The sequence below is a fragment of the Colobus angolensis genome, unplaced genomic scaffold (assembly GCF_000951035.1).
Source record: "Colobus angolensis palliatus isolate OR3802 unplaced genomic scaffold, Cang.pa_1.0 Scaffold49, whole genome shotgun sequence".
In the NCBI taxonomy this organism is placed as follows: domain Eukaryota; kingdom Metazoa; phylum Chordata; class Mammalia; order Primates; family Cercopithecidae; genus Colobus; species Colobus angolensis.
In genome coordinates, this window is record NW_012118376.1 from 6,949,990 (window position 1) to 6,975,383 (window position 25,394).

The 25,394-nt window shown below is 34.3% G+C and overlaps 1 protein-coding gene across 2 annotated transcripts in view; it reads right to left on the reverse strand.

Moving 5' to 3' along the window:
* Positions 1–25,394, reverse strand: part of FCHO2 (FCH domain only 2) — a 139,020-nt gene that overhangs the window by 7,441 nt on the left and 106,185 nt on the right. For both annotated transcript variants that reach the window (XM_011959278.1, XM_011959277.1), the window contains 8 exons: positions 24,494–24,582; positions 19,095–19,198; positions 14,237–14,366; positions 8,176–8,287; positions 5,513–5,668; positions 4,700–4,832; positions 1,047–1,246; positions 203–267 (listed from right to left, as the gene is read on the reverse strand). In XM_011959278.1, the coding sequence (XP_011814668.1) occupies positions 203–267; positions 1,047–1,246; positions 4,700–4,832; positions 5,513–5,668; positions 8,176–8,287; positions 14,237–14,366; positions 19,095–19,198; positions 24,494–24,582 (989 nt within the window). The remainder of the gene's footprint in view (positions 1–202; positions 268–1,046; positions 1,247–4,699; positions 4,833–5,512; positions 5,669–8,175; positions 8,288–14,236; positions 14,367–19,094; positions 19,199–24,493; positions 24,583–25,394) is intronic.

Below are 25,394 nucleotides of genomic sequence, written 5' to 3' on the forward strand. Positions count from 1 at the left end.
GTGGTGGTGTGTGCCTGTAATCCCAGCTACTCGGGAGGCTGAGGCAGAAGAATTGCTTGAACCTGGGAGGTGGAGGTTGCAGTGAGCTGAGATCGTGTCACTGCACTCCAGCCCAGCGACAAAGCCAGACTCCATCTTAGAAAAAAAAAAATCCATTTTCAGTGACATCATTTTATAAACAAAAAACGACACACACACTTACCTCCATTTTCTGATTTTTCTGAAATACTGGACAATTTCCAAAAGGCTTTCATTTGTTCTATATTCCTGCAATAAGAACAGATATCTTCAGGTTTTGTATCTAGTATAGTACCTGATACATGGATGGGACCTCAATAAGTAAGTGTATTTTAAATATTTTCACTACAACAAATATAGTGCTAAGTTTAAGTAGTATTAACTGGTGAAAATGTGTTTATGATATAGTATAAATAAATATAATGCTGTATCTTTTTCAATTAATGGAAGTTTACCAAATTATGTAATTCTTCTCATTCCTATTGGTCAGAGAAAGTAAAATGGAATGTGTATAGGGATCAGTACCTTCATTAGTCAAGGAAGACACATGTTATTAAATGATGAAGCAACTATAAAGAGTGGTTAGTCTATACTAATACTAACAAAGAGGACAGGAGAAGCTGCTAAAAGATAGGAGTAACTAATACTATTAAACACTAATTAGACAGCTGTTCCTGTTCCTACAGATATGCCAGATGCTATATTTAATCCATAAAATAATTATTTGTATTTTTTAAATGAAAAAAACAAGAAGTTTAGAGAGGCCAAGCACTTTGCCTAATAGTAAAGTTAGTATGGAATCATTCAAGTCTGGGTGGTACTTAGAGAAAACTAGTTTTTGTTTATTTTTTATTAACGTTACTATGGTTTGACTAGTAAAATGAACCGCATCTTTTACAGCATGGTTTCTATAGAAAAAGGTACTAAAACTTTTCAAACGTCTAAGAAAACTTATAGAACTTGGGTTCTAGAAGTTGGGGATTCCAACAAAAATTTAGTGGGAATTCAGAAACATATGTTTAATTTACCATATTGCAGGGGGAAGGGACTGCATGTTCGTTACTCCTCCATCCACTGGTACCACCACCTGTATGTTGGAAAGCACACTAGGTGCCACCATAGCTTCTGGATTGTATTTATAATCCACTCTAAGATCTGTGGTTCTAGCACTACATTTCCAGTATGTTGCAAGATTCAGAGGAGTGGACTGAATACCATTTGATGATACCTTTAAAGAGAAAAAAACAATTGTTTTTGGCCTGAAAAGTTAACAAGTCATATTAATGACAGACACTTGAACACGTAAGTCCACAGAATCAAAAATATCTAATGAAGGGACTATCTGTTGGCAGAGTGAAACAGACCCTTCTCAAAGGAGTAAGGGTCATTCTCATTGTCTGAATCTACTACTACCTACATCAAAATTGCTGTGGTGCTTGTTTATAATGCACATTCCCTTAGCTTCAACTGCAGAAAATCTGATTCAACAGCTTAGGGACAGGGTACAGAAATCAGCATTTTATCAAGGAATTCTTATTTATGCATGTAAAGTTTGAGAATCTTCCAACATTCAACACAGAATTCAAAGATTCTTCATAAAGTATAAGAATTCAGATTTAGAACACTGAGGAGAAATGCCACTACATAGTACCACAAGCCTGGAATTAGAATACTTCCAACTTCAAAGGTTTAATCACATGACTCACAGTAAATAGTATAATTCCTTCAAACTCTTAAGCTCCTTGTCCAAATGCTCCTTTTTAAGGAGACCTACTCTGACTGCTCTGTTTTAATTTACACTGAAAACTGTATTTTCAATCTTCCTTACCTTAGTTCATACTTTTTCTTTTTTTCATATCACTCATTTTCTAACATAGAATATTATGATTATTATTTTGAGGCAGGGTCTCACTCTGTTGCCCAGGCTGGAGTGCAGCGGTATGCTCAAGGCTTACTGCAGCCTCTCCTGGGCTCAAGCAATCCTTCCGCCTCAGCCTTCGTACTAGCTAGGACTACAGGCTTGTGCCACTGGTAATTTTACATTTTTTGTAGAGATGGGGTTTCTTTATATTGCCCAGACTGGTCTTGAACTCCTGGACTCAAGCACTCTTCTCGCCTCGGCCTCTCAAAGTACTGGTATTATAGGTGAGAGCAACGAAGTCCAGCCCATAGAATATTACTGATCTTTACTGTCTCCCTGTCCTACTCCCAGAAATTACATGCACTGAATAACACACATCAGTTGAATAAATCAACACCTGTAAGAAACTTTAAGACAATTTAAGTGGCAGCACTTTTTTATTCTTTAAGTATTTGTTTTCTAGAAACATAAGCCACTTTAATAAAATTACCCTATTAAAAACTCAAACGATAGAGAAATACAAAGTAGGAAATTTATCCCTTGGAATTCTGGCATATATCCTTCCAGATTCTTCAGGCATATGCAAACATAGATCCGTGTCATTCTTTTTAATGGCTATAGTAATTAATTTCTTCCTCTGCTGATGTGTATACTTAGGTGGTTTCTAAACAGTGCTACAGCGAATATCCTTTGTGCCTTATCTTCATCCAATTGTGTATTTCTGAAGATTTCTGGAAGTGGAATTGTTGAATTAAAGGTTACATCTTTCAACAATCTAACAGAATTGCCTTCTAAGAGGTTTTACTTGCATCCTATTAACAAGTGATCACACCCTAAAATACTGGATAAAGCGATCTTTCATTTTTGTAAATCTGATGGGCTAAAACTGATACCTCATTGTTATCTTAGTATTTACTGCTCTCATTACTACTAACATGGAGTATCTTTCCATAGCTTATTTGTCTATTGAGTTATTAATATGTTGCTTACAAATTTACAAGGGCTCTTTGGGGTAAGCCCTTTGGTCCATCTTATGTGTCATAAATACTTTTCTCACAGATTAAATACTTACTGTGTTTAAAGGTTTAACAAAATACTTTATACACACACACATTTATTTATCAAAGATCTCATTCTCTTCTTACATGGCTTCTGGGTTTCATATCTTACTTAGGTCTTCTGCACTTCAAGATTAAAATATGTAATAAATATGTATTACATATATACACACACAGAGAGATACATATACAGTATCTCAGCATACTTGGGAGGGTTGGTTCCAGGAACCCTGTGTATATACTAATCTGTGTGCATACTCAAGTCCCATAGTTGGCCCTGTGGAACCCACATATAGAAAAAGTTGGCCCTCTGTTTATACATGAGTTTTGCATCCCACAATCATCGTATTTTCAACTGATGTTTGGTTAAAAAGAATCCTCGTATAAGTGGACCTGAATAGTTTAGATCCTTGTTGTTTAAGGGTCAACTGTATCTTCACCCATGACTTTATTTTAGTACCTTTGTGGTTTCTTTTATTATTATTATTATTATTAAACCTTTGATACACATGGATTTTGTTTTGGCTAAAAGTGTAAGAGGGATTCAGCTTAATTTTTTTCTCAAGTGTCTAGCTTGCTATCCTCAACATCATTTATTGAAAAATTCATCACGTCCACATTGCCTTGAAATGCTATGTTGTATAAACAATTTTCCATCTATTCTTAGATCTATTTCTGGATACTCTAATCTATTCCTTCATCTGGCCATCTACTGCTGCGTTAGTTCCAAACTATTTTAAATACTGTTGCCTTATACTAAGCTTTCCCATTAAAGCTAAAACATTACTCCATTTTACTGTTTACAACATTTCTTGCCAAGAGCGGTGGCTTGTACCTTTAGTCCCAGTTACTCGGAAGGCTAAGCCTGGAAGACTGCTTGAGCCCAGGAGTTTTGAGGCTGCAGTGAGATATGATCACGCTACTCTACTCCATCCTGAGCAAGAGAATGAGACTCCATCTCTTTAAAATAAAAAATTCTTGACTTATTCTCATAAGCTTTATTCTTCCAGAGAAACTTGAAAATGACTGTCAAGCCTCCAAACACAAAGACATAACTACTGGGTTTCTGATCAGGATTATATTAAATGTGTAAGTTAATTGAGAAAGAGCTAAACTTTTACAGCATGAATCTTCCCATATTCAAGTCACTAGGGATTGTGTTGTGTTTCTTCCTAATTGTTTTATTGTGAATATTTTTCTCCACTAGTTTTTCTAACTGACTTTGAAAGTTATTAATTTTGGTATTAATTTCTAAACTGACCACCGTATTAAATTTCCCTTATGTCAAACAGTTTTTCAGTTGGTTCTCTTGAGAGGAATATATTACCTGGAAGCAATAATAATTTTGGTTCCTCTTTCGCAGTATTTATTAATGCTTATTTTGTTCTCTTACACATCCAGAAGACTCTTATACACTAACGGGATCTACTAACGGGCATTAGGATACACTAATGGGAATCTCTGCCATTCCTAACTTTAACTGATTACTTTGGGAGTTTCACTGTTAAGACTGACACTGTTAGTCTTTTCAGGTTAAGGATGAATTCATGCATTTATATTTACTCAGTATTTTAATCATGAATACATGGTGAATTTTACTAAACTGGTCAAAATCTCCACTGGCTTATTCTAATTTCAAAACATCCTTGAATTTCTGGGGAAAAAACTCACTTGGCTATAACACACTTATTCATTTAATTATATGCTAGACTCCATTTGTTAATACTTTAATTTAGAATTTTTGCAATGACATGACACTCACCTGATACTTTAATACATCTATATTATAATAAGAAGCAGCTGGATTTTGCTCTGACAGCTTCTTGAGGTAGACAGTAACAGCTTGCATGTTCATCCAAAAATCTTTTGTGTTGGAATCACATTGTGATGGATCACTACATGTATAAAAAATATATTTGTTATTTTATTGATTTATCTTTATTTTTTGCCTCTGTGTAGTAATTTGGTGACCCGGGAAAAACTAGTGGGAATAAACCAAGAGGTGGGATGAAGGAAAATGACATCAGGGGATGAAAAATGGAACACAGGAGAAGCTTGCTTGAAAGATGAGAAGATGGAGAGATAGAAAAGAATCTTAAAATAACTATTAGCACTGCTGAAAACAAAATAAAAAGATAGCAAAAGGGTGTTTAGTAAGAATAATTTTGGCATGATTTTCAAATTGAATATTATTATTTCAACGAAGAAGGGGAAAAAAACATTTTTTTTTGAGATAGGGTCTAGCTCGGTCACCGAGGCTGGAGTGCAGTGACATGATCTTGGCTCACTGCAACCTCTGCCTCCCAGGCTCAAGCGATTCTCCCACCTCAGCCTCCTGAGCAGCTGGGACTATAGGCATGCCTCATCATGCCCAGCTAATTTTTGTTCTTGTGGTTTTTTTTTGTAGAGATGGGGTTTTGCCACATTGCCCAGGCTGGTTTTTAACTCCTGGGCTCAAGCAATCCACGTGCCTCAGCCTCCCAAACTGCTGGGATTACAGGTGTGAGCCACTGTGCACGGCAGGAAAAAAATCTTAAAAAGAAATTTCAGCCTTCAAAACAAAAAGTACACAAACCTGAACACAAGCTGTGCGTTTGGAAGAATCTGCTCTAGTCTGCTGATATTTTTCACCCTGAAGCACAACACAGCTGGAGTTGGATTGCTGGTGAAGACTTTAATAATTCCACTTGGAAATGACATTGTCATATCACCAGTGATCTTCACAATACACCTAAAACATGGATTTTGAAAAGTGTTTAAATAAAATGCTCTAATCTCCATTTAAAGAGTATTTGGTTTAAAAAGGCACACGCATGCGCACGTGCACGCGCACACACACATACCTATATGTGTGTATATCTATATTCTTTATCACAATTATAAATTTTTTTCAATTTAATTATTAAAAATTATGTACATGAAATGGTATACTCATCTAGCATCATCTTTTCCTGGAATTAAACTCTAAACATAAATGCAAGCACACTGATATTGTTCCTTCACTTTTTTGTGATAACCATTCCCTGCCTGACATGTAAGGATATTGCTCCCTCATAATGCTGTATCTAGTTGTAGCTATTTTTCCCTCCCAAACTCCAAAAAGCACTGGGCCTGATGATGGTGATGGTAGATGTCCCCCTCGTTCCTTATTGCTTCTTCCAACCCTCTATTCTTTCTTCCTTTGAAACATATAACTACATAGCCAAAACTCTCAACTGGACCCCTTTGGTAATCCTATCACATTCCCAAGTCTATTTATTCTTCTTTTGGTCTTTTCCTAGCTCCCCCTTCTATCTCTAACCTGCAATAGTCCTTCCCCCAACTCTTAGCTAATGACTGTGCTCTTAATTTTACTCATGAAATAAAAAAATAACTTCCTCATACTCCCACTAGTAAATCTAACTTTTTATCCGTATCTTATGCAGTCCATACTGTTTCAACAGATAATCAATTTCTGCACCTCAGGCCAATCTCAGCAATTCTGCACTGGAACTCATCTCCTCTTATATACTGAAGGACTTCATTCCTGTGATTGTTCCCTCTTTTTTCTGCAGGTCCAACTTTTTCCATAAATACTGGATCTTTCCCATCAGCATGCAGACATGCTGAAATATGTATCTTTTAAAAAACACAAAAATGAAAATAAACAAAACCCTCCTTTGATTCCATCACCTCAATCCTGCTACCATTCCATTTCTCTGCTCCCACTTAGAGCTAAACATCCTGAAATAATTGCATTTGTTCTTTCCAAATATAGTTGTCTAGACTGCATCACCTTCGGCTCCTGAACACCCACAAAGCATACTTTCATCTCCACTATGCCACTAAAATCTCTCTTGTGAATGTCACTAATGACTTTCCATATAGTCAATGGTCAATTTTTCTTGACCTGTCAAGCAGCATCAGATATAGGTTCACACCTGCCTTCAAGAAATGATTTATTCACTGATTTATTCACTTAGTTTCTAGACACGGGTCTATTGGTTCTCTCCTTACCTCTCTTACTGCTTGCTCTCTCAAATTCCTTTGTTAGAGCATTCTCATTTTCTTGTTTTCTAAACACTGGAGAGAATCAAGACTTAGTTTTCAGATCTCTTTTCTATTCCTTAAGGCCACTAACTTTGAGTATTATCTACAAATTAATTACACTACCAAGTATTTTATCTCTAGCCTAGACTTGCTCCTTGAACTCCAAAATCATGTATCCAAGTATCAACTCAACATTTCCACTAAGATGTCTTAAACTTCAAACTTAGCATTTTACCTCCAACAAATCTTGACAATTCTGTTTTCAGAATATATTCAGAATCTCATTACTACTCATCACCTGCTCTGCTAATACCCTTATACAAGCCACCATTATTTCTCACCTGGACTTCTATAATTAATCTTCTAACTTTCTCTCTACATCTATTCTGACTGCCCACTGTACCCTCTGCCCCCAGTTTATTCTCCATACAGCAAACAGAGTGCTCCTTTGAAAACAAATGTAATTTCACCGTTCCTCTGCTCAAAGCCTCCATTGGCTTTCCATGTTACTCAAAATAAATTCCAAATTCCTTATCATGGCCTACAATGCCTAACCTAGTCTCATACCTCTCCGGATTCATCTTCAAGTACTCTCCCTCCTGTTTACTCCTACTCAGTGACATGGTTTTCCTTGCTGTTTCTTGAATATACCAATTATGCTTTTACCTTGGTATCTTACTCACTGGTTCCCTCTTCCTGGAATACTCTTTCCTCAGATATCTGCATGGCTTGCTCCTCCATGTCTTTCAACTATCTGCTTAAATTAACTTCAAAAAAGTTTTCCCTGATCATTCTATCTAAAACAATAGCCCTCTATCTAATGTTATTCTCTAGCCTGTAACCCTGGTTTATTTTTCTTCAATAGCATGTATCAATACCCAATAAATACAGCTGTTTCTTTGATATTTAGTTTTCCCTCATTATAATGCAAGCTCAGGAGAGAACTCATTTGTTTACTAAAGTATCCTTAGTGCACATGTAACAGAGTCTTAGAAATAACAGGTGCTCAAGTATTTGATGAATGAATGTACACTGAATGCAATCATTAAATGACTATATTAGATAGCAAAAAAGCAGGTAAATAAATAACAGAAAACTGTAATCTACACAGAATCAAAATGTAATTCTTAAAATTTACCACCAAGCCCCACTGCCTCCTCCACCCAACACACATACATACACATACATGTATATATTTTAAAAACTAACTTGGTGGGATCTGCTCCTTTAAAGTAGGCATTAACAGATTCTGTAAGGGCGACTGCCACAGGTAAGGTATCCTGATTTCCAAGGCTGACAGGGCTGGGACCCCGTGACACACCTAGAATATATACAATTAACTTGTTAAATCCTTCAGAAAGACATAAACTAAATATAAAGATAGTTAGGTTCACATTGTTAGGTTGTCACAAATGACCCAACTACTGGTTTCAGTGATGTCCCATGATAAATCTGGAGGCTAAGAAATATAGTATAAAACAAATTGGAGCATAATACAAAGGACAAAAAAAAACCCAGGAAGACATGTCACACAGACATTTCTTTTAAATGGAAAGACAGAATGGTTAAGGAATGTCAGAATAAAAAAGCCCTTGACTAAAGAGCTAAAATTACAAAAATATGGCTTCAAAAACATTCAAATATCAAATTCTTCCAGGTTCTATCAATCATATACTTCAGGGAATAATTTAAGGCCAATTTAAGATTTTTGTATTTAAGTTTTTTCTATCCAAGTAGTAATGTTTCATACACTACTCATTATTATTATAATTCTCTTTAATCTCCTGTTTGTCTGGTGCTTGTATTGTATTCCCACATTACTTTGCCTCAATAAATATTTGACTAATAACATTACTCAAAAAAAAAAAACCCCTGACATAAAGTTCACTCAGATAAGATGCTTTTTAGAGTCAAATCAGAGAAAGATCAGTGTCTATAGAGCAAAATTAAAATGTAAACAAATTTATGCAAGTGTTCAGGTTTCTGTTTATTGTTTTAAATTTAACCTAAATGAAGTATCCCCTCAAAATAGTGCATTGCCTTTTTCTTCACAAACGCACTCTTCTTACCACTGTGTGCCTTACTGCTACTGCTACTGATTTTCCAGAGTGGGGGCATTTCATTTAATATATAAAATGCAATTTTATAAAAACATATGAGAGTTTGTTATAATTATTCATCCTTAGTGAAAGAAAAAAATAAATAACCCAGGTCAACACTTATCTCTGAAATTTGAATATATTCTTTTCTTATATAAACGTTACACAATGTTAACAGCCATCAGACATTTTTATTTTAGATGCAACTCCTATAGTGAAACACTGAGTTACTTCTGAGATACCTTAAATATTATTCTGATAAAAATCAGTACTGGCTTTTTCTGCCTCACAACTAAATCTGAGATGCTACAAATAGTGAAAAAAGATACTCTCTTAGCTTGGTATTCTAGATTTTGAAGGAATTTTTATTTAGAAGGTTCTTCATACTTAAAAAGTTATTCATGAAATCACAACAATTACTATTTATTAACCACTTACATGTGCCAGGCACTTTGCTAGGGGGACATTAAAAAACAAAACAAAACAAAACAGTGCCTTTTTGAAGCACAAGTACTAGTTTTGCAAAGCAGAAGCAAAACAAAAAATGTGAGGGATGGGCTGGAGTGACGAAAAGACAAAGATGAGGCTGGAAAAGTGCTCATGATCCAGATTAGGGTGTGAAAGACCTTTAATTTTATACTTCTATCACTAGAAACCACTGATAATGTTTGAGAGAAACATTATTAGGTTTTTATGTAGTAAGATCTCTCTGAACACGTAGTAAATTCTAGACTGAAGGGAAAAATGACTGTTGGCAGGGAAACAAGTTTGGAGCAGGTGAGAGCAGTTAGGTGACAGCCAGTGACCTGATCAAGAGTCATTAGTTTTGAGACGTGAGAAAATATCAAGTGAAAAAAAAGCTGATTAAGTATAAATTTACTGATTATAATATAAAAATATATGTTTGTACACCGGAAAATTTCACTGTAAATCTTAGTTCAATCCACTTTTATCCCTAATATATTGTTCTAAACAAGACGGTCATCAGAAATTCAGGAAAACATATTTTCTGAAAAAGACAAAGGCTGTAATAATCTTTTCTCCCCAATTTTGTAACTGTGGTAAAATAAACATAACATAAAATTTACCATCTTAACCATTTTTAAGCATACAGTTCACCGGTATGAAATATATTCATAATGCTGTGCAACAATTACTATCATCCATCTCCGTAATTCTCTTCATCTTATAAAACGGAAACCCTATACCCATGAAACAACAACTCCCACCAGTTTCCCCAGCCCCCAGCAACCACCCTCCTACTTGCTGTGTCTATGAGTTTGACAACTCTTTTAAGTACCTCATATAAGTGGAAGCATACAGTATGTAGCACAATGTCTTCAAGGTTCATCCATGTTATCACAGCATGTTAGAATTTCCTTCCCTTTTAAGGCTGAATAATATTCCACTGTATGCATATACCACATTTTGCTCATCCAGTCATCCAACAATGGACACGGGTTGCTTCTACCTTTTGGCTGCTGTGAATAGTGCTGCCATGAACATGAGTATGTAACTATCTCTTTGAGGTCCTGCTTTCAATTCTTTTGGGTATATACCCAGAAGTAGAATTGCTGGATCGTATGTAAATTCCATTTTTCATTTTCCAAGGAACAGCCATACTGTTTTCCACAGCAGCTATACCATTTTACATTCTCACCAACAGTGCACAAGCATTCCAGTTTCTCCACATCCTCACCAACATTTGTTATTGTAATACTCTTTTATTAAAATTATACTCTCTTAAATATGAAATTAATATATTTCCTGACCAGGTGTACTGGCTCACGCCTGTAATTCCAATACTTTGGGAGGCTGAGGTGGGAGGACTGCTTGAACCCAGGAGTTTGAGCTTATAGTCAGCTATGATCACATCCCTGAATTCTAGTCTGGACAACAGTGTGAGACCCTGTCTCATTAAAAAAAAAAAAGTCTCTTAAGTAACTCACACAAATGAATATTTATAGAAAGTCAAAGGTAACATTAATGTCTACTACTGCTTTTACACTAAAAATTAAAATAAACCTGCAGCATAAATATTCTTTTCAACAATCTAATCTGGGCACATAACATGAGAATTCTTGAAATAGCTTCCCTGTAAATTATTATGCCTAGCTTCCCTGTAAATTGTTATGTCATTACTGAAACAATGGCAAGCATAGAAAAGTATTGGAAAGTTGAAGAAAAACTCAAAACCCACTTAACATTTGGCATATTCCCTTTCGTATTTTCTATTTTTGTTTTTCTTTCAAGATCATATTGCACATGGATAATTCGAAAAATGATTAGGAAATATGTACTTAAATAGTCTTTTAAAAAGTCTAAAAGTATACTGTATTATTCCAAATAAGTAATTTCTTAGAAATAAAAATTTCTTTATTCTCTTAATAAGGGTAGATTGTGGTTTCTAATTTTGGTTTAATTGTTAGATATGTAGGTAATTTTATGTTTTGAAAATGTAGACAGCTTATAAACTTGAGGTACATAACAGGTACAGGGTACCTTCTTAAAACAATCAATGGATATTTATGTAGATTTCCTTTCTGCTCAAAAATAAAACACAGAGACACACTCCCTACTCTCTCCTATCTTCTCCATGCTTCTAACTTCATCTGTATGGTTTTTGTATAAGACAGCCTTTGCTCTACTAATTTAGGTATTAGAGGTTTTTTTTTAACTGACATATTCTTTTTACTTCTTTTTGGATCACTTATCTGATTTTGATAGCTTAAAATTAAGATTTATTGATACTTCTTAAAGCTGAGTTGAGGAAAGCAGAGAAGAAAATGCAAAAATATTGTGTTTTTATAGTTTGGAATTTGATATAATGGATCCTGTACCGCAATTTGATGGAATTAGCACAAAACTGAAATAGTTAATCTTAGCAGAATTCTTGATTTCTGAGACATCACACAATTCTGGAAAAGGAAAAGTTAGATAACAAAATATTTTAGATACACTTAAGGACCATTAGTCAACACATACATCTGCTTCTGATACAATACCTGGTGACGTCTCACAGTGCTTTTCAATTTCAGAGTGTGTCCCAATCAAATTATCATCTTCTATTGTATTTAAATAAAACAAAATAATGCAGAAAAAGAAAACATTTTCAAGAAACAAGGAGAATCAGAAACTTAAATCTTAACAGCGTTGAAAACTCATGGCAAAGAAAGAGAACTTTTTAGGTAGATTTTAAAAATCTTTGTTGTATAAAATTCACATAAAACCTGCCTTGCCTGTATTCTCACTGTCACCTGCTTTTGGTTGTCCTATTGCCAGCACTGGCTCAAACCATAAACAAATATGTACCAATTCAATAGAAATTAGTTTCTATCACAAACAAAAAACCTCCTGAATAATCTAAAGATAATGGGGGGGGAAAAAAAAAAAACTAAAGCAAAAAGGTTACCCAGACCACCTGCCTGATTTGTGGTAGGTCCCAATTAGGATTTTTAGGACTAAAATACAGATTCTGTGGGAAAAAATTAAAACCAAACAAAAAATAAAAATGAAGTATTCATTAAACCAAATAAAAGAACAAACTTGCTAGACATATTCAGTTTATATAAAATTAAAAGATGGGAAAAATGCTGTGTTCACAAAGGTAACAAGATGGTGACATCATGTTTAGACATTTAGAAACCAAACCATTTTATATTTCATTCTAGCTTATATTACTTATCCTCTTTTTACAATGGCCACACACAAGTTGCTTTTCTCCTATGTGAGCCTTGACAAATTAACTGGAATTAAATCAGCTTAATTAGGAATGTGGTTATCAAACTTAGCATGCATCAGAATCACCTGGAATGCCTATTAAACTATTGCTAGTTCCACTTCCAGGGTTTTTTATTTTAAAAGTCTACATTTCTAAGAAGTACCCAGGTGATGCAGATGCTGCAGGTCCAAGGACCACACTTTGACCATTACTGAATTAGTGCTCAGTTAGTGCATATCAGTGATTTGCATTATCGAGAATAAACCCATCACTACCTAAACCAGCAGCAATAAATACAATTATAATTTTTATGAGAAGCTGTTGCTCCTGCAACACAGCTGCTTTGTCTAACTGGCTTTGTGCTTTATTATCCTAACAATGGGTGGAAAAGGTAGTAAGAATTTGTAGGAAAAAACTGAGAAGTGATGAGAAAAAAAACTCTTGAGCAAAGTCTAGATGTGGTAAAATACTGAATTTGTTTGGTGAGGTTTAGGTTCATATAGCTATGCCTAAGACAGGGATGCTCAACCCCCAGGCCACAGTCTAGTACCCAGCCACACAGAAGGAGGTGAATGTGAATGTCATCTGTATTTACAGTAACCGCCTTCACCCCATCACTCGAATTACAGTCTGAGCTCTGTCTCCGGTCAGATTGGCAGTGGCATTTAATTCTCTTGGGAGCGAGAACCCTATTGTGAACTGCGCATGTGAGGGATCTAGGTTGCGCACTCTTAAGAGAATCTAATGCCTGATGATCTGTCATTGTCTCCCATCACCCCAGATGGAATTGACTAGTTGCAAGACAACAAGCTCAGGGGTCCCACTGATTCTACATTATGGTGAGCTATATAATTATTTCATTATATATTATAATGTAATAATAATAGAAATAAAGTGCACAATAAATGTAATGCACCTGAATCATCCTGAAACCATCCCCTTGACCCCAGTCCATGGAAGAACTGTCTTCCACAAAACCAGTCCCTGGTGCCAAAGGTTGGGGATCACTTCCCTAAGAGCTATTTTTAAGTCTTGAAATTCTTGTGGAAAAATATAATTCACTGCAAGCACAAACTGTTTTCTTTCATTCAATCATTTTCAAAACACTATTGTTTCCAAAACATAAACTTTCTTAGAAATGCAACAATCAGTTCACAGTGGGAAGAATTGCATTTTGTTTTGCTTCAACTATTTATACTGATCAGCAATGTATAAATTTGACTCATTCTTAACGGTGCTAACCACAGTTAAAATTCTTCTATCCAGATAACATATACTGTGAAACAGAAAAGCAAAGTGTGGAAAGTTTAATAAATTACAGGTGTGTTTCCAGAAAAACAAAATTTCTAATGTTAAATTCTTCATTAGCCCATTTAAAAATATATACATATTTAGCATACATATACTTTGTACACTACATTTCACATGTAATTGATGATAACCCACTTACCTACTGTTGGAGTATTGGCAGCACTTAATGAAGCAGATGATGAGATAGAAGAAGAACTTTCTGCCCGGGCTAATGGTGCAGCAGGAGGTGGGCTGGTGTTGGAAGTTAGAGGTGGGCTGAATGGCCTGGGCTTAAAAAACAAAAAGTTATTTATCAAAATGCTACACCAATATACCTCTCTTGTTAGAGCAGATTTTTAAGTTATCAGGTAAATTTAACATACCAAACCAAATTTACTGTGTGAGTTTCTTGTAACTTAGTATCAGAGATGCCATATATCAAATCATTTTTAAGAACATACTAAAACCTGAAAAGGTTATTTTGAAATAATGCTGTGAAAAAGGTCTTTGGGCATAAAAATTTTCCTATATTTAAAAAAGTATGTTTAAAAGACAGATTCTCAGAAGTTAAATTAGTTTAAACAGTATAAATGTTCTTCTTCCCAAACTGCTTCCCAAAAGGGTTGTTCACTTTACCTGACTAAAAATATGAGAAAATTATTTCTCTACACCCTTGCCAGAAACAAATGGATGAGTCACAGAAGAAAAAGGGATTAAAATTTTTTTTCTAGCTAACTTGGAAAATAAAAATGAAACCTTCACTTTTACTTTCATGAATGGGTTGATGTAATTTGGGGAGGTTTTAGTATTATCTGAGCTTTCACTAACCTGTATTTTCCTCCTTAAATATTGCTTGTCCTTTACACTTTTGGTGTTTACAAATCTGACCACAATTTCCTCAGTAATTCCTTGTAATGCTTCCTCACTGTGAAAACTCACTCCATACAAAAGTTTGAGAGACTCAATTCTATTGTCTTCCCAATTTTCTAATTAAACATAAAACAAATATAAAAAATATAACTCCAATTCATTTATCTTTTACTTTGGTGAATGGACTTTTTTCCTTTCAAATTCCTAACTGTACCAATAATTCATCAGCAACACTTCCTGAGGTGTTTTGCTTTCTTAAAAAATAGGCATATTTCTCTTCATTAAAAAAAAAAAAAAAACCTTTTCCTGCTTACAAAAGTATTAGGCAAGTAGGTATTTATTTAGTGCCTACTATGTGTCTGACCCTGGATTAGGTACTAGATACAAAGCTGTGACAAGAAAGATAACGGTCCTCAGTTATTTGAGGAACATGGAAAAAAAAGGCAAAAACAAAACCCTGCTTGTATTCATACACTAGTCAACTCTTCATTGCATGAATATAAACTTACAGATATTCATTTTAATAAAACTGTCATTTTATTGCAAAAAGTGTTTTATAATTTGTAACCCCCCACCCATTTAACATTTATTTTTTCCAGAGTACAGCTTTTTGATGACTGATTATGATGGGCAATAGGTTGAAAAAATTCAGCAGGATGCTAAAAATGCAGCTGTGTATATATGCAGACCAAGGTGGTGCAGGACATTGGAGTGAACAGATATCGATCAACAGCTAGTATGAAACTCACAAGCTTGGAAAAAGCCTTGAGATCAACTACTGTGGGACATTTCTCCTATGGCAACATAACCTCAAGGCCAATATAATGTGACTGCCTTTTTAATTTTTTTTTTAGGTAAAGGCAAAAACAGCTCTTTTCTCAAGTGGTTTTCTCTAATTTTAGAATTATGCTATCTACTACAGTGGCCAATAGCACGTGAAATGTGACTAGTCCAAATCAAGATGTGCTATAAGTAGAACACACAAAGCAAATTTTGAAGACACAGCATACACACAAAAGGAATGTAAAAATCTCATTTTTATAATTGAATGTGTTAAAATAATATTTTTATATAGCAGATAAAATATATTACAATGAATTTCACTGTTTTTCTATGTGGCTACTAGAAAATTTTAAATTATATGTTGCTTATATTATATTTCTACTGGACAGCATTGCTTTAAAACAATGTTTCTGAAACATCAGCATGCATCAGAATCGCATGGAGGGCTTGTTAATAATACACAGCTGCTGGGCCCCTCCCCTGAATTTCCGATTTGCCTAGGGTGGAGCCAGAGAAACTATTTCTACCAAATTCCCTGGTGATGCTAATGCTACTGATCTGGTACTGCACTTCGGGTGCCCCTGCTCTAGAACAACGAGTGGTTCTTTCAGTGGGTAGGCAGGATGTGATTATAGACTCCTTTGAGCATCTGGTGAAAGCTATGAGCTCTCTCCAGAAAAATGCACATACAAGCACACAAAAAAAACAAAAAAGGCACTCCAGTGTACAGCTGGAGAAAATTTAAATCAACATAACCTCTCCGGTGGGCAATACAGAAATAATTATCAAGAGTCTTAAAAATGTACATAGAGTTTAGTTCATAAATTACACTTTAAAATTTTTTTATTAAAAAAAATGAATGCTAAGAAACCATTAAGGACAGTCATTAAGACATCGTTTATAGTAACAGAAACATGGAACTAAATGTTAAATAAATTTCTGAAAACTTTTAGAAATTTAATTCTGACAACAGGGTAGAAGACAGAGCATGCATATATTGAAATACTCTGTAGCCACTTAAAATGGTGCTCCCTGAAGCTCAGAGGGTGGTTTCTAGAAAGCTCTCAAGGATGGGGAGAGGGTGGTGTATGGTGATAGGGGGATGATGTGAAGGATTCAACTATGAGTCCCACTTTATTTTAATATATTAATACTTACAATTTAAAGTTATTTGGCAAAAGATTCTATCACTTCAAAGAAGCCTGAAGACTATGAAATAAGAATAATTCATTCAGCTACATGGATGGAACTGGAGGCCATTATCCTGAGTGAAATAACTCAGAAACAGAAAGTCAAATACCTCATGTTCTCATTTATAAGTGGGAGCTAAACAAAGGTTACACATGGACATATACAGTGGAATAATAGAGAGTGAAGACTATAAAAGGTCAGAGGATGGGAAAAGCGTAGGGATAGAAAAATTACCTGTTGGGTACTGTTGGGTACGATATTCACTACTCAGTTAATGGGTACACCAAAAGCCCACATTCTGCCAGTATGCAATATATGCATGTAAGAAATCTGCACTTGTATCCCCTAATTCTATAAATAAAATTATAATCAAAGAATAATACATGATTATTCTTGAATTATATACTTGCAAGTGGAAAACAAATTAGAAATACGTAAAGTATGACTTTTTATTTAAAAATATGCCTATACCATTAATAACTTTTTGAGCAACTATTTGCATTCAACAATGTTCTGTTTTACACGTATTAACTCATTTAAGTCTCACAACCTAATATCATTACACATATTTTATCCATGAGGCAACTAAACTCTGTTTAAATAACTGCTTAATGTTGCTCAGCTAATACGTGGCTAATAAGCTAGTACTTTTAACTGTATTTTACTGCCTCTGAACACTTATGCATTCCAAAAAATGTTAACAGTAGTTATCTTTGGGTGGTGAAATACAGAGGAAATTTATAATTTTCCTTCTTTGCTTTCTCTGTTTTCCAAATTTTACAACATGATCATTTCCTGTTTTTACAATCAGGAAAAAAATCAATTTATTAAAATGTACTTAAAGTTCTAGTCATAACTTGATTTAAAAAAGAGAATGAAGTATTTTAAAATGTAGTAATTTCTATATTACTTAAATATTAATCTTCTCCTTGGCAGCTTGCACCTAGTCTTTCATTTCACTTCCACTAAGTCTGTTCATTTGGAAAAGAAAGATAACACCATTTCAATACCTGGTGCCAAAGCTTTTCAATATATTCACTGAACATTTCATAACTGTGTACCACCCAACAGGCATCATGCAAAGTACTGAGGATACAAGACTGACGAAGGCATAGGCCAGTAAGGATAACACACACACAAAAAGTACATACAAGGTGATACGTGAACTAACAGAAATATAAACAAAGTATCTGGGTATAAGGAAGAGAAGTGAAGGAATGATCAAAGAGGGCTTTGCCTAGGTGGTGATATTTAGTTAGGTCTTAAAGAAAGAGGTCAACATAGAAAACTGAGGGGCATCTGAGATAGAGCACAGGAGGAAGACATGGACACTGGAAAAAGACAGTGGCCTCAGAAAGAGCATGATGTGTCTGAGGAACACTGAAAAGTTTCAAGTGGCTGGAACCTAGGCTGAAAAGGGGAGAAAGATGGACAGTTAGTATAGGTTGTTGAGGCAGCTTTATAAAGACTCTTGTACATTCAGCTAAAACATTCAACCATACAGACTGAGAAACCACTGGAAATGTGTATCAAGGGAAAAAAGATTAAACTGGACTTATAATTTAATTCTGGTTATTAAACTGGCAATTAGTGTAGAAGATGAAGCAAAGCAAACCAGATCAACGGCAAGTAGACTGGTTTGGGAGAGCCTCACTGAATAGAGTCTATGGATTTTCTCTATCTGATGACTTTTAAAAACCAATGATTTCCCACCCACGCATGTACTTTTATAAGTCAACTGGATGATGTGGACTCCAGTCTCCTTATGTGTAAAATTTTAAATGCCGAGCTAGATGCCTTCCACGATCCTCCTTGCAGTATATACTTTTAAGGTCTAAGAACAAGCCACCATTTACTTCCTTAACATTTGACTTTAAGTAGAATTATATGAAAACTGCTTCTTTATTGTGAGACAATGGATACTGAATGGTAGTCTTATGACGTGCCAACTTTCTCAGGAAATCTGTTTCCTCCCGGACAACGTCCTGTTTCACAGGTATCATCACTGAGGTAATAAGGAAAAGAAAAGGAAGCATTAGCTGGGAAAATTTTTCTATACTATGAGGATGTGGGTAGAAAACTTCAAGCAATTAACTAAAAGGGCATATAGAAAAATATCATTTGCATCTTAAATCAAAACAGTTACATAATTTTTAAAAAACCTGAGTACATACTATTTCATTAATCCCACTGAGTTTGCCTGAAGTAAGCTTTGGTCTGGAAGCAGGCCTCGGAGGTGGGACAATGGTGCCTACAGAAAGAGGAGTTGTGGGCCTGGCTGGTTGAGGGGAAAAAGAGAATTTGAAGAAAATCATTAGTATGTAGCAATCCTTACATAAAGACATTCTATTATAAAGAAACTGTTGGTAATCAAAGCTCATTTTTCAGGAGGCTCTTTTTTTAGATGTAATCACAGATGTTGAAATACTGGGAATCTATCAAATATGCTTTATTTTGAAGTGACCAGTAATATTCCTGAAAAAAAGTTAACCTTTCAATAAACTGACACATATAAATTTTATTCCTGTTTCAATTATCTACACATATAAAAATTAAATCTGATACATTAGCTGATGAGAACAAACCAATTTTAGGCCAAAGGTCATTTGTTTATTGCCAATACATCTATTTTACAGATAGTAATTCCAGACCAAAAGGTTCTGAAGCTGTACCTCCAGAATAATATTGTAAACTCTAAATAAAATACTTACCTTAATTAAAATTATTAAATTTGACTTTTAAGTTGAACCACATTGTAACATTTTGGTGGGTAACATTATTTGAAATAATTAGATATTCTATTAGTTTACAAAAACAAAATTCCCCAAATCACTACAGTTAACTTTGGAAAGTGCTCAAAATAATATCTTAAATTGTTCCTAAGTCCTATATAAATTTAGTGTTGAGTTTTTCATGCCATTTGCTAATTTTACAAGTCAGAAATATCTGTATTCTTAATCTCATCACAATGTAAATTACTGGATAAATGTCAATGTATACATCATCAAAAGTCACAAATGTATTAGCATAATCAAAGCAGTAGTAAAAAAATGGAAGTAAATAGGTTTAAACCCTCTTTAAAGTCATGTTTAATAATCATCAACAAATTAAATGATTTTCAAAGCCCTTTGGTTCACACTAAAATACAGGCTATAATTCAGAGACTGAAAAATATAATGGGTGGGAAGAAATATATTCAGTATGTTTTCAAAGTTTAGAGATGTACAAAATTAAAAATATGTAAGTGGGCCTAAGTATACACATGGGGAAATAAACTGCAAAGCTGAAGGCCTTTAATCATCAATGGAGGAATCAAGGAGGCATGAAAGGAAGGCGCAAAGAGGTAGTAGGAAGAGACCTAAAGAAAAAGGTAGTCACACAGGATTGAAAGTTGTACATGCATGTGAGGTAGGGAATCACTTAGAAAGCACACCATAATAAGAGATAAAAGATGCAAGGGCTGTTCAGGTTGCTTAAGGAAAACAAAAAAGCTGGTAAATCAAGCTTAGATTCTGAGGCCACTGTCTTTTTCCAGTCAGTTCCCGTTCTTTCATGCTGCACAAACACTTGAAGCTGTACACTGGAAGAAATGTGCACAAAAATCTGAGGCCCATAACACCTTCCTGTGTATTTTACATGTCTACTTTAAAGATATGTTCATTATCAATGAAACCAGCACTAGCCTATGTTAAGTTATTTCAAACTTGTGAGAGAGTTTACACAGCAGAGGCATTTATTACTGATCAAGTGGCCTGTCCAAATGGCATTTAGATCGACTCAAACCAAGCCTGGTAGAAGTAGTTAGTTCAGTTCAAAATGTGCTTTCTGAGAAAAGCTAATAACAATACTTATTAACACCACTGTTTATAAATGAATCTATATTATATCTGCACAGGTCAATTAGGCACTGCTTCTAGAAGCCTCTGAAGGAGATAACTGCAATTGTTTACATTCTTCAATGTCCTATGTTTTATTTTTTGTTGGTGGTGGGGTGGAGCTCACTGCTACAAATTTCTATTAGAAACAGTGTTTCAAGAAATATGAATTGGCCTGTGAAGTATAAAAAAACATTGGCGATAAGGGCTACTCTATATCTGCCCTCAGACATTAACTAAAGTGAATAGACAAAGCATGCTTGCCATACCATTCTTTATCTGAACAAAAGTGGAAACTAATCTAGAATCTAGAAGCAATAATGATGATGTAGAAGAAATAGCAGCAGCACTGTTAGCTGCTTCTGTAGGTACATTTTCAAAACATGTAATATTAGGCAAAGGTCACCGTGATCCTCAGAAATGCAGCTGTTGGAAGAAATCCCATCCAAAGCATTAGGAAACCTAAAAGTATTTTCAGCTTTACAATGCAATCTCTGGAATGCCTTCTCAGCAGCACTGGAGCTATTAATTGCAACAAGTTCATCAGTAAAGAAAATCCACTGACTTCATGGCCATGAAGCGAAAAGAACTTTATCTGTGCTCTCTAGTGGTGCTGTTACAGCAGAATAAAGTAGAGATTTGGGGGAAAAGTCTGGTGATGGACTTTCTAGACTCAGAATCTGACCGGGTTTCAAGTAAATGTTCAATTATCACACACCCAGGAAAATCAGTGAGAAAGGAAGTGAAGTTCCTACTCTGCTCTGTAAGGTCAGATGAATAAGAACAAAATAAAAAACTAGAAGCAACAGGAAAATTCTAGAACTAAAATATAAATCCATATAGCCAAAAAGTTATCTTGTTTTAATTATTTGACTCTAGAAAATTTAATAATACACAGAAGAAGAGCATAAGTTCAAACTACATTAACTGAAGAAAAGTATGTACATTAGAAACTTAAAATGCATATGAAAAACTGAAGGTCCAAAATTATATAAAGTCAGAATTATTCCTGTTTTCCCAGAGGAGCAAAGGTAACTATTTACAGTCAGTACAAGATCTAAAAAGATCTGACAAGGTGGCAAAGCGATAATGCTGTGTATGTGTGGTACTCAACAAAGTTCATCATTGTCCTGTGATAAAACTGCCCCAGGAACTACATCAGAATACATCAGTGTTCGAGTTAATATTTAAAAACAGCCCAATATTTTTCAAAAAATAGTTTTATGGTTTTTGTTTTTGTTTTTTTGCGAGCACAAGAGTTCAATTAATTCATGGGCAGAGAAAACAGTCTGGCACTTACCAAAGGGGAGGTAAGTGTAAGATATTTGTGTTAAATTTTTAAAAATACATATATTGATGTTTATATATATTCATATCTGATATAAACATGAATGCTTATTTATAGTCTACATGGTATAAGATGCAACTGAAACTATTTTTCAGCCAAGCCCGAATTAACATTTTAAAACATGTAACAACACTGGGGTGCTTAATTATCAGTTATTAACTGATTGAAATTATTTTTTACCCTGCTTTAAGATGAGGTCAGTGATGAAGATTCTGGAAGACAAACAGGAGAGTAGGGAATGATCTCACAACCTGGACCTTGCTAAAATGTTAAAATGGGTACCTGGGTAGAGGATGTTAAGATGGGAGAGAAGTGCATTGCAAAGAATGGTGAGACAAAATTTAAGACTTGTTGTAACTAGCGAGTACCAAGAAAACATAAAAATAAGTGAAATAAAAATTGAAGATAAAATGCCTATTTCATAACTTCACTTAGGACCAGTTCTGTAAAACTAATTATGAATTAGTTTGATTAATAATTATATTCTGTTCAAGTGAAGACTTAATAGTAATTACTATATAACCGGATAACTATCTATTTTGAGCATCATTAACATTTTTTTGAAAGGCAAAATTTATAACATTACTTTTCATACTATATAGGAAGATTTAAAAATGCATACTGAAGTGAATTTTAAAACCAGCAGAAAGTTAATAAATATTGTATCATTTCTTAACGGCCAAACATCAATGACCACTAAATGAAAACGAACAATTTTTTACCTGAAGTGATGGTGATATGAGCCATCTTTAGACAAGTAGCAAAAGGAAGAAAGAGTACTTTTATAAAAAGAAAGAGACTATACTAGAGAAAATATCAAGAAACAATGAGCAGAATTTTGAAGAAATTTCTATATAACTAAAACCTCTGTGATACCAATCTGAAAAATTTCACTCATAATGGGATATTAATAAAATTTGAAAATACTGCTGAGAACTCCTTATTCTAAATGCAAAATACCATTCCGACATTTGTACTAAACAAAAGAGAGATTTGGCAACAACATCAGGTTTTCCTGTACAATTACTTTCCTTATATAATATATATATAAGGTTAATTTTATAATACTAAATAGTAACAAATGCTCAATGAAAAAGGCTATAAAGCCACTTCAGATTATGTTCAACTACCTTCTATTGACTGTTTCTTGCTGTTTTACAAGTATTAAGTACAGATTACTTTCCCTTCAAAAGGTCAAATAGCGTTTAGTGTTTAGGGTTAAGGTTTCTTATAATCCACTTACAGTTTCTTTTAAAAATATTTTGTTTCTAAACAGTCTAATTTTAAAAACCAATATTTAATTTTTAGTAGTAAGATATTTCAACATGGCTTTTTTGTTGTTGCTGTTAATCTGCTAAAGTGTGATAGACAAAACAATGGCTTTAGAATAAGTAAGAGCCATGTTTGAAACTTGTCCTCATCATTTACTAGCTATATAAACTTGGAGAAGTTACTTATTATCTCTGAGCTTTGCTTTTTTCATCTATAAAACAGGGACAACAAAAACAACTTCATGCTGCTGTTAATGTGGTGAAATTAAATAGAATGTGTGGCACTCCTAACAAAATTACCTAGCATGAACTAGACAGATTTAAGTTCTTGCCCCATGATTCCAGCGCTTCCTTAACCCCAAATACTGGATGGCAATTCTTAAGTCCCAGAGAAGAGAGTAGAAAATCAATTAAAATTTATTTTATTTTCTTGTTTTGAACAAGCAGTGGTTTTATTAAACATACATTTTTGATGCCTGCTGTTTGACTAATGAAAAGAGAAACTTAATATATTCTTGCCAAAACAACTAAAAAGCATTTATCAACTTCTTTCATAAACTGCTTGGGAAGTGTTAAAGCCTTTCTAGAAAGCAGTTTGGCAATAAGTATCATGGACATCATCTTGTAACCCATAAGTTTTAAACTGATAAATTATTACAAGCATATTATGAGACATATGCACAAAATTTGTTATTTCTATGACTGTTCGTAATACTAGAAAATTAGATGCAACTTAAACTTCCATCAAGAAAGAACATTGATATGTATTTTGTATTTGAATTATCTATAAACAATAAGAATTATTATTTGGATAATGATATAAAATGCCTAGAAATAAACATGGCAATTTAAAAAAACACTTAGTATTTTACACATGCTTATTGTTAAGTCATAGAGTATCTAAGAGAACAAAACCAAAATAAAATCACTTTTATTTGGCAATACAGAGGACAAATTTTTAGAAATTTTTATCATTAAGTACAACACACAAAAAGTGAATGAGAAAAAGCAACTAAAGTATTCCTTATACTTAAAAAAAACCCATATATATATATATACACATATATATACACATTTACCTGATGATGATGAAGTTAGCGAAGATGAAGATGAATCAAGAGATGGTCCAAATAGGGGGTCCCAAGCAAGTAAATCACTGGTTCCTTTTCTACCATAATATTTTAAAAGTAAAAATTTTAACAAAAGAATATTTTATTAGTATAAAATTTCTAGTCATTTATTTATATAATAATTCTATAGAAAGAATTCTAACAGCTCAATAAACATAATTAAAAAGTTGGGGCCAGGCACCATGGCTCATGCCTATAATCCCAACAGTTTTGGAGGCTCAGGCAAGAGGATCACTTGAGACTAGGAGTTCAAGATCAAGCCTGGGCAACATACATAGCAAGACCCAGTATCTACAAAAAAAATTTTTTTTAATTAGCCGGGCATGGTGGTGCATGCCTGTAGTCCTATCTATCCGGGAGGCTAAGGAAGATCACTTGAGCCCATGAGTTCTGGGCTGCAATGAGCTATAATTGCACCACTGTACTCCAGCCTGGGTAACAAAGCAAGACCCTGTCCCTAAAAAAAATAATTTTTTTTAATTTAAAAGTTGGATACTCTACCAGTAGTATATGTGTAGAAATTAATTAACATATTTAACAGCCAATATTTGTTAGAAGCATAACCTAAGATAGCATGTGAAGTTAGCAGAGGAGAATGGGGAAGATTAATTCCCATTCATCATGCCTTGTTAGCCTCAACAACCTTGGGGGCTGTCATAACGGGAATAATAATTTCAGCTTTACATATGAAAAAGAGCAGCACACGTCTAAATGAACTGCCCAAAGACATACAGCTACTTGATTTTAAAACAGGCTCAGGTCTGCTGGTTCACACACAGCATCCAATCCTGAACAGAAAATTTAAGTGGTATAAAATTGGGTTAAAATTTTCTAAGGCCATACTTCTTTT